A 10659-nucleotide genomic window follows, 5' to 3' on the forward strand; every position below is an offset into this window, starting at 1 on the left:
CCCCCGCGGCTCCTACCTTCTCCTCATCAGACAACTGTTCCTCCAGATCCGCCATCTTCCTTCTGGCGACAAACCGCGGCGGCGGCGGCGGCGGCCACCTGACTTCCCCCTTTCTGTGCGGTCCTCCGCGCCGCGCGCCCCCGCCAAAGGAGGGGCCCGCCGCCCAGGCCGCCGCGCACGCGCCCCGGGAGCCCCGCCTCCCTTAGTCCGACCCGCGGGGGGGGGGACGGAGTGTGGCTGTGCGCGTGCGCGGCCGCCTCGGAGGCCGTGACCCGGGAGGCGTCTCCAATCGCCACCTGCTGCGGGCTTGTCAGCATCATAAAAACAGGGCCCTTACTGACCAGTGACCACCGTATGGACCCGGCCTGCGACGAGAACATCCTGAGCCCTTGATCATGTTCCCATCAAGTCCTGAACTTTGCCAGCTAAAATGTGAAAAAGTCTACAAATAGAAGCTTCTGTGTTTTTAAAATTTTTTATGTTTATTGATTATACATATTCGTGGGGCACAGAGCTAGCTGTCAGCACCTGTGCCCAAGATGTGGTGATCTGAGCAATACTATCAGCATGCCCACCACCTCAAATTGCAATTATTCCCCGTGTCTTTTTTTATAATTAAAAATATAATCAGCTTTAATTAAAATATGCACACACAACCCAGTTCATAATTGGAAAATTGCTCATGATATATTTGTTTATTCATCTAACAAATATTTATTGGTTCTTTATGGTTACTGGGCACTGTGTTAGTCTCTGGGATATACAATATTGAACGAAAGACCAGAGAAACCTCTGTTCTCAAGGTCACTTTATTCATTAACAAAGCTATATGGAACAGTTGGAGAAGGCACTGTACTATTGTAGAGAAATACAAAGTTATGTTAAAAATGGATCCTACCCTCCTGAACAGAATTGCTGGATTAAATACAGGACACCTAATAAAATTTGAATTGCAGGTAAAAATGCACTTTTTAAAATAAAAGCATATCCCATGAAGCATTTGAGACATACTTATATTAAAAGAATTATTCATTGTTTCAAATTTTAATGGATGTCTTTACTTTTATTTGCAAATCTGGCAATCCTACTTTAGAAGCTTCAAGTTTATGAGTAAAGATGTAGTCAAAGCTGTACATATAAATCAACTGGGAACCTTGTTAAAATGAAGTGGCTAATTCAATAGGTCTGGGATGGGGCTGGAGAATCTGTGTTTCTAACAAGCTCCGAGATGAGGCAAATGCTACTGTTCTGGAGTTTACACTCTGGGTAGCAAGGCCTTATAGTTTAGATAGGAGTTTTATTCAGTGGAAAATGAGAAGCTGTTGAAAACTTTTGAGCAGTGACATGGCATAATCAGAAATATGTCCAGCAACATAAGTATAACAACTGCATGTAAATGACATGTGAGAGTACAGTATCTTAAAGAGTTCAAATAACTATTCAGATGCAAGACACTATTATGAAGTAATTTACTGAGTGTTTATATATGCAAATTATTGTTTCCTGTGGATGGAAAGCAAACTGAAGCATGCTATTGAAAAACTTATAGAATATTTGAGGAGTGAACAGGAAGGGGAAGCATGCTGACCCATGCAGGAAAAAGCAGGTGTCCTGTTGAGGATAAAGGTTGTGGAGAAGATCTGAAAGAGAATAAACCACACACTTTGGTCAATGATCTCACTGGATGTAAATCAATAACATGTTTACTCTTTTACAGTTTACATGTCATTGCTTCCTTGATTTCTCATTGCAACCTCATGAAGTAAGGTATTTATCAGTATTATTATACCCATTCTACAGAAGAAAAAATTGAGGCTAAATGATTATTTGTCCAAGGTTGCACAGCTCCTAAGTGACAGAGCTGGGATTGGAATCTAGGCATCTTATTTTATATCCTAGGTTCTTCCCACTGAAAGATGTTCCTTTCTCCTTCTCTAAAGTCTGGGCATTCACAACCAAATAAAACTTAATGAAGGCAATTACTCTCACATCTCATCAATTCAATTCATCACCACCTGCTGCATCAACTGTACCTCTGGTTATTTTATTCTTTTTCTGTTTTATTTCCCCCCATGTTTACTTGGTAATACCTAATATCAATAATTTGTATACTCAGTTAATGTTGCTTGGTTAACTGGCTGCTCTCTTCCTCTAGAAACCTCATCCAAATATAGTAATGTTTGCAATATCTGAGTAAGAATATGTTTATAATTGTAACCTTGGTGATTCTTTACATGTGGTTTCCCATAGTGACACAACAAGCAATTATGTATAATTCTGATAATCCTTTCAGTAACCTCCCAACACCTCCCTCTTGATACAGTTAAAAGGAATTACAGAATTCACATAATCTGTGTACTCTGGGAAGATTTCAAGCTGTCACACAAATAGGTATAAATAAGGAATGATCATTAATTGTATCACTGCAAGGAGAAATGTACTGGCATTCTTGATAATCAGTTATTTTTTGAAAAAATAAAATAAAATAAAATATTTCTCCCCCCCTCACAATTCTACTTATAAGATGAAAATTTCTACCCTTTTCTAATTTAATTTCCAAACTCACCTTTTTTCTACTTATTAGTGGTATTGGCCTTTCCAGTTAACTTCATCAGACCTATTTCTTTTTTTATGTTTTTCTTTTTGTAATGTTTGTTTTTAAGTTACTTGTATACTTAATCTATTTTTCTGTGGATATGCTCTAAGTTCACAACTGCATTTTAAGCTTGTCAAGATCAGAGGTAACCTAATTTCCTAGAATCACAGTCTTGGGCTCCATCTACTGCAAACCTCTCATTTCACAGGTAAGTTGAGCCTTAGATAAATTAAATGACTTGATAAAAATTGCATGTTTAGATGATATTATTCTAGAACCTATGTCCTGATGACTAGACTCATGTTCTTGTATATCTATATATATCTGTATCTATATAGATGTATATACTCATATATATATCTGTTGAGGGGTTAGAAATCTTGGTTCTGGGCCGACCCCGTGGCTCACTCGGGAGAGTGCAGCACTGGGAGTGCAGCAGTATAGGGATGGCCGGATCCTGTATAGGGATGGCCGGTTTGCTCACTGGCTGAGCGCGGTCACAAAAAAAGGGACAAAAAAAAAAAAAAAAAAAAAAGAAAAGAAATCTTGGTTCTCCTTTGATCTTAGAATAGGATTCTTAGGTAAATGCATGCACGGGGCTAAAGCTCTCCAGTAGAGGACAAAAGTCCACAGATAACCCGGCAAAGGCCCACCTAATCAATTCTAATCACTGTTTAGGGATGGGATTTTGTACTTTGACTATTTTAGGTCGCTATTGACAATTTAACTAATTGTTTTTAAGATATGTTGAGGAAGCTGCTTGATTGTTGTTTTTAAATTTGCTGAGGAAATTGCTGTAGGAAAAATATATAAGAAAGAAAATGTTTGCTAAGGGCAAGCTGTTTGTTGGTGGATTGACTTAGCTTTTTACAAACTGCATTCTGGAATGTCACATTGTTAATTTTACCGATGTTACTAGTTTTACACTGCCTTTGTTTTTAGTCTTTCTTTGATGATTGAATCAACTGATTTTTCTTGTGAAACTTCCTTGTCTTTACGACAAAAGAGAGAAGCTAACTTTGAATCGGGGCTGTCACATTCAGCTTCCTCCTTCTAACAGGGGAGTTGCTGTAGTGCAGTCACTTCGGGCCCCTCATGGCATTCATGGTGCTTTGAGTAATCCTTTTTTCGTCTCCATTACACAGTGGGAAGTGTAACATATATCCAGATATTATATGAGAGTACTTCAGAAAGTTCATGCAAAGATTTCTGTTATCTTTTAATTCTGTTTTCCATAAACTTTTTTGAAGTACCTTCATATGAATCATATCAAATAATGTATAATAAGATGATAAATAGTATTACTGACTGACCATTAAATAGTTACACCAGATATAGATTTCTATAACACCATTTAATTTCATCTCTGAACCAGAAAACTAATATCTGCAGTTTCGAAGTGTTGTATATCACTTCTGAGAAAAACTACCAGTATTAGACAACTAAGATTTCGTTGTTACTCTCATGGTTAATTAACAGAACTGGTCTCAAATAAGGTTGTTTATGTCTGTGGAAAAGTGTGAAAAATCATGTATATTTAAAAAGTAATTGTCTTTCTAAATAAAATAATTGCCTAAACTTGTAGTTCAGTGAGTGTGTCCTGCCTGTTGTTTGTTTCCTGAGCTAGTTTTGAAATGGTTCACACAAATGTTGCCCCTGGAGAAACCTGACATAGATTATTCTAGAACTACCAAGGAATTATTGAAGAAGCTTGTTTATCAACTCTTCTTCCCTCCTGAATATGCCATCTTTCCTAATTTAGTTCCTATCAACCTCACTGAGCCCTCTTCTGCCACTGCCCCAAAAGCATGCATCACCGAATGACACAAGCTACCTGTGCCTCATACTCTCTTGTGCGTCTATCCAAACTCTTTCTGAAATGTTCTTTGCCACATATCTATCCTTTAAAATTCTGTTTGGTTATAACTTTTTCTTTGAAACCCTCAATGAATCTTCTAGTAATTTCTTCTTCTAGATTCCCATAGAAATTTTTCCCTGATTTTTGCTCTGTACTCCAGTGATGAGGTATATAGATTTTATAACCATTAATTCCTGGGTTCTGATCTTTGTTCTACCTCTAGTTAATGCAGAGGATTCATAAAGCAAATGTACTTCACAGGGCCTGGTTTTCCAAAGCCTTGCAGTTCCAAATATTGACCTTGCAAAGGACAGGAAATTTCCCCCAGGCTATTGAATCTCTGTTGCAAGATAAGAATTGTAACACAGCAAGGTTGCTGGCTCAAAGACAGACAAGTTACTAATTTGTCAGGTCCGCCGCGGCCAACCCGAACAGCCCTAGCCCTTGGTGGGTGAGCGAATTGCCCGGATTCCTCTCTCCCTCTGGTCCCCGTTGGTAGGAGCCAGGGGAAGAGAGCCATGAAGAGAGGTGAGCACAGCCGCTGGCCCCAACCAGCCCATTAAAGGACACTCAGATGCAGCGGGGGTTCTGTCGAGCTGTTCCATTTATTATCACACAAGCACTTGCTTTTAAAGGCAAATGGGGAAGGGAGGTTTTTTACATCCTCCAATCAGCTTAAAGGTTACGAGAGCATGCATCCTGTCTCAATGCCTAGCTATTGCAATCACGCAGTGTTCATGAGCGTGGAAGCGCGTATTTGGCCAATAAGGGCTAAGGCAAGGTTCCCGTAGACACTCCCAGCCTGCTTCCTCCCGGCTCCATCTTAGGCTGCCATGTTCGCTGCTTGTAATGTCACTTAAGGTGGCATTAGTTTTTAAGGCCCAACACTAATTGATATGTTAAGTTACTAAAAAGCTGCTAGAAGGAAAAGGAATGTTTGCTAAATCAAGCCTTTGTTAGTGGATCACTTAATTGCCTAACAGGATGTCATTTGACTTGTTTTTACTGAATGTTACCAGCTTCTATTGTAAAACTTGTTAAACTGTACTTAGCAAAACCCCACCTATGTCTCTTCCTGTAACTTCTTGGTCTGGAGAATAAATGCAGGAAGAGAACCCCAATTTGTGGTTAATTTCCCAAATGGAAGAAATGCTTCGCACTTGAGGAAGTTCTGGGATATTGACCCCTTTCTGGGGCTTCTCACTGCTCAAAAGAGATGGGCTTTGAGTAATCTTTGGCCGCTCCGTCACCCAGAGGAAAATGGGTGACAAATCCGTGGGAGGCAAAGCAACAAGTTAACCTCAGGCAACTTATTCTGGAAGCTTTCATTTCTTCATCTATACATGCGAATGATGATGGTATCTCCCTCATAAGGCTGTGGTGAGGATTTCATGAGATAATGCAGGCAAAGTGTTCAGCACCTAGCTCAGGCCTTAGTAGAGCCCTCAATAAATGTTAGCTATTATCATTTTATTATAGTACCAATCTGCTCTTTGAGGACATGGCCTATGTCTTAATTAGCTGTCTGGCACATACAGGGTTTAAAAAGCTTTGTTGAAATGCATATTGATTGAATGACTCTTTATTTTGCATCCCTAAATGAGAGCTGAAAAATTGAGCTAGTAACTCATATGGAGTTTAGAGATGGTTCTAAAATGTGGCTTGGGGACTTCAGAAGCAGGAGAGCAAACAATTTTCACAGACACCCCCAAATCCTACAAATATTTCCTACTCTTTGCTACTCCATGTTCATTTGCTGCTTAAATATCTAATTGATTTTGTACTCTTTAATTCCTTTGTCACTGTAAGTTCAAGCCTTCAGCATCTTCACACAATGTCCCAAATAAAGTACAGGGGATGGGGATTGCCCAAGGTGATTCTTTAGGGTAGGGCAAGGAAATACTTAAGCTTCTATATATTTCCCTCTACTTATTTGAATTATTGTTAGAAAATATATTAGGTATTCAAAAAAGCATAGTCTACCCCTTTGAGATCTGATTCTCTTTCCTTCTACCCACTGGTAACCAGTAACCTGAATCTTTTGTGTCTATCATTTTCTTGCATGTTGGTTCTTTTACAACTCAGGAAGGTTCTTTTTCCTCTTTTTTATCCACCTAATGTGGTACCTAACTTCAAAAATATTTATGAAATGAAATAGTATGATTTTTTTTTTTTTGGTATGGTGTTAAACAGCTCAGACAGAGAACATTAGACTAAACTGGCTTAAAAAAAAAACAACTCCCTGTATGGCAATGTAAATTGTGTGACATGAATGAAAAGTTGTCAGACTCTTGACCTGGAGAGATGAAGCAATATAATGCACAGATTTGCTGGTAGCAAGTGAAAAGACAGATCCAATCGCTTTCTTACCTTTAACGTCTGATACTACTTTTAACAGCAAAGTAGCAGAGTAGCAGAAAAAGAAGTTTGTCATTTGTTTTTCCTCAAGCCACACCAACATCCAATAAAATTATATTTCTCTAACTCAGGTCTAGTCCAAGGAATTGCAGTAGTACCTGCCCAAATTCCTTCCTCTTGATTCTTTGGGGTTGTCACAGCAATTGGTGTGCATTCAGAAATGCTCCCCTGGCCTTTGGCATTGGCCTTTATCACCTCTTCAGCCCCCTATCTCATCAGACCTCTCCCAGTGTTGTAGCTCTGACATCTTTCCTGATGCTCATATCGCCTCATCTTCTCCTTCTTGTGACATTAGCTGCATCCATCGCAGGTGGGTGCTTTCCACCCCCAGCACTTTTCCCAGGCTGTGTTGTAGGGCACCCAGTTTTCTGTGGCCTTCTCCAGGGAGCTGTTCCCGATGGATAGAACTGTAGCAGACACTGTAAGTACTCTGACCAGATCCCTTGCGATCACTTTTACTATTTCTGTGCTTCAGTGCTTTTTTCCCTCCGCTTCACTGTACTTGCAGTTATTCTTGGAGGACTGCACTCGTGCTGCTTGGGCTGCTTCGCCTGTAAACACAGAGCTGGAAGTTTAGGTAGCCTGGGGCAGCTCTGAACCAACAACTGTCAGATGTGCGAGTAAGAAAACCCGCCTCAGTTCAGGACAACACTGAGATTAGTTTACATTCCAGATACCCCCTGAGGGAGAAGGTCAATCTCAACTTTGCCTTTCCCCCCTTTCCTGGGAATGCTGAGGTGTTATGAAAAGTTATCTGATTAGGAACATGTGAACAGCAATTAGAACAGAAGGCACATTATGCATGTGAGGCCACTTTGGGCTACAGACTAGGGGTGGCAGGCCAGTTATCAAACTTGGAGCACCTCCCCAGGGTCAGCCTAGCCTGGAATATGAGCCCCAAATGCTGACTTTGAAGGAGTTTAATCTACTCTTGCTTCAATCAGATTAGCCCTGGGATTAGAATAAGGTTAATTCTGCAGATGACTTTAAATGGGGAGAGGAATAGAGAGAGCAAAGCCAGGAACTCACCTAAATGGGGCCTGACACTGCACAAAACAGAGTTGGAGGAGACAGAATTTTAAACTATAGGACATGACCCATATCCTAACATCACTTACATTCTGGTTGTGAGAGGCTGGAATTCAGTATATAAAAAGATAACTCTACAAAGCAATATATGATAAGTGCAAAATAAATGGCACTAATGAGATGTGTTTCTTTATATATATGAAATTAGATACAAAACATTTTGAAACAATGAATGAAAGGGGGAAATATAAATTTTTAAGTTCTACTGGTCTTATGTATTTTTTAATCTGCTATTCTGCCTATCTCAAGACTGAAGTATGAATTTAAGGCACAGTAAGTACAATGTTAAACTATTAATATTTATTTTTTAATCTAATTCTTAATCTTTCTAGAGAAAATTTAAATTCTAAAGATAAATGTATATGTGATAGCTTCCATGAGTTTATATGCCAATCACTTCTTAGATGAGTTGGCTTATTTTAGAAAAAAGTTTCTTAATTTCACAATATTTGACATAGTTAAGACAGAGTAAGAGATGGAGGTATAGCAGATAGCAGAACACATCAGAATACACTGTTTTGAGTGACATTGAAGAAAGGGATGTCTGCATCTTGGGAGAGTAATTTCCTTCTATGAGAGGCTTCGTATTTTTAGTCTAACATGTCTGTATCTTAACTCATGTATCTTAAGCTGTGTGATTTTTGCCTATTAGTTAAATCATTCTGAGCCACAATTTCATCCTCTGCTAAAAAGGAAACAATGATACTATCTACCTCACTGTGTTTTGTGAGGGTAAAATGGTGTATAAATGTCGTACACTTTATAAATATATAAGGCATTGCTATCTTAAATTTACAGAATGATGGTAATGAATTCTATTCATTCATCTTCACTGTTGATGACTGTAATGAATAAATAAAATATTTCCACAAATGGTTAGCTTTTCATTTAAATTAAGCACTAAAAAAATATTTCCCCTAGTTTTGCTTTTGACATTGTCCAACCTGCTAATTGTCATGAATAGAAAGGCCTAATGAAATAAAGGAAAAAGTATTGACTCAGAATACCCAGGTATCAGGCCTGTTTTTGTTTGTTTGTTTGTTTGTTTTTTACTTAAAAAGTCCAGTGCTCTTGGATACGTCTCTTAACATCTTCATCTAATTCAAAGATTTATTGTGCAGCTTTCATGAAATAATGTGTGAAAGGTGCTTTGTAAAATAAAAAGCACTAGGTAAATCTAAAGAAATATTATTAAAATACATTATGCCTTGTGACATCAGTAAACTGTCACTCATTTTTCTTCTAGTGTATGTCTAGTGTACTCAAGTCTAATAATCCATGAGCAGGTCTTCAAAAAACATTTATTGTTTTTCTACATATATCTGCACTTTGTTAGTCACTGGAGATGTAGCAATGAGCAAAATAGACATGGTTGTTGCCTTCATAAAGCTTATTACTTAGAGGAGAAACAAATAATAAACAAATAATCACTCGAACAACTATGTAATTACAATTGTGATAAGTGCAATGAAGGAAATGTACAGGCTGATTTGAGAGTATTGGTTGGGGAGATAATTCTTAATGGATCTTTTATGTTTCTGCACTTCTTGCAAGCAGACCGATTACCCTTTGTTCTGAGCTACCTTTTTAAAGAAAATTTACGTAGCGTACAGCCTTAGAGGATAGTATCTCCCTCCAGAGCAAAACACAAGCATATTTACTGCCCGTTATAAAAGACTTGGATTCCCTTCAAGGTTCCTCTTCTGTAATTCACCCCACTGCCTGTGCAAGCTTCCATCTGGATCCACCTGTGTTGCCTAATGAGAGATGGGGATGAGAAAAACTAATGCAGATATGCTGGTGCTCATTGTTGCTTGATGTACCATGAGTAATAAAATCTTTTATCTCTGAACCAGGCGTCTCATGTTTTCTGCCAGTGTCCATTGAAATGGTAGCAAACTAGCTTGCTAGCTTGAAAGTAGGGCAGAATTATAGAACCATTATTAAAGCAGATTGATTCTAGAAAGTGACATTTAAGCCTCTAGGCGAGGCTTCCTCCAATTCTTTTTTATTTTTTAGTTTTGGTGGCTGGCCAATACAGGGATCGAATCCTGGACCTTGGGGTTATCAGCCCCACACTCTAACCAGTTGAGCTAACCAGCCAGTTCTCCAATTCATTTTTAAAATAAATTTTATTTTACTATGAAATGTTTCAAATTTTGCAGGCAGGAATAAGTATTAACATAATAAACATCTATATACCCACAGCCCAGCTTTATCAACTGCTAACTAGCACTGTGCCATATTTGCTTTAGATTTGATGTTTAAGAATAAAGCATCATGTATACAGGTGAGGTTCCCTGTGTCCTATTCCCTGATCTCATTCTCCTTGGTCTGTCCCTCCCTGCCTAAACACTATCATGAATTCAGTATGTATCATTCTGTGCTGTTTTATTTTTTTTTTCTTTTCCTCAATCAAACATTGTAGGGGCCAAGGGAAAAATTTCCTCTTCACCCATGAAGGTTCACTAAAAAAAAAAAAAAAAAAAAATCACTGTCAAGATTCAATTAATATAAAGAAAAAGCATAAAAATTTTGTTTTAACATGCTGGGGAGGGGCAATGCACAGGAGAATTGCAAAGGGTAATTTTCCAATTTTCCAGGGGGGTACAGAAGCAGTCTTCATGGAGGTTGGGGCAGGGGAATGTAGACAATTCTTTTAAGGGACAGTAGATGATTATTAGGGGATGAGCGCAGA

The 10659-nt window shown here is 38.7% G+C and overlaps 1 protein-coding gene and 1 non-coding gene across 2 annotated transcripts in view; both read right to left on the bottom strand.

Moving 5' to 3' along the window:
* The window catches only part of CAPZA2 (capping actin protein of muscle Z-line subunit alpha 2), a 43915-nt gene extending 43759 nt beyond the window's left edge, over positions 1–156 (bottom strand). The window contains exon 1 of the mRNA XM_063099123.1: positions 17–156. Within this exon, the coding sequence (XP_062955193.1) occupies positions 17–55 (39 nt within the window). The 5' untranslated portion in view covers positions 56–156. The remainder of the gene's footprint in view (positions 1–16) is intronic.
* Positions 157–9990: 9834 nt separating this feature from the next.
* Positions 9991–10064, bottom strand: TRNAI-GAU (transfer RNA isoleucine (anticodon GAU)). The gene has a single exon. It is a non-coding gene; the product is annotated as a tRNA-Ile (tRNA).
* Between the last annotated feature and the right edge of the window lie 595 nt (positions 10065–10659).

Source organism: Cynocephalus volans, chromosome 6, assembly GCF_027409185.1.
Source record: "Cynocephalus volans isolate mCynVol1 chromosome 6, mCynVol1.pri, whole genome shotgun sequence".
In the NCBI taxonomy this organism is placed as follows: domain Eukaryota; kingdom Metazoa; phylum Chordata; class Mammalia; order Dermoptera; family Cynocephalidae; genus Cynocephalus; species Cynocephalus volans.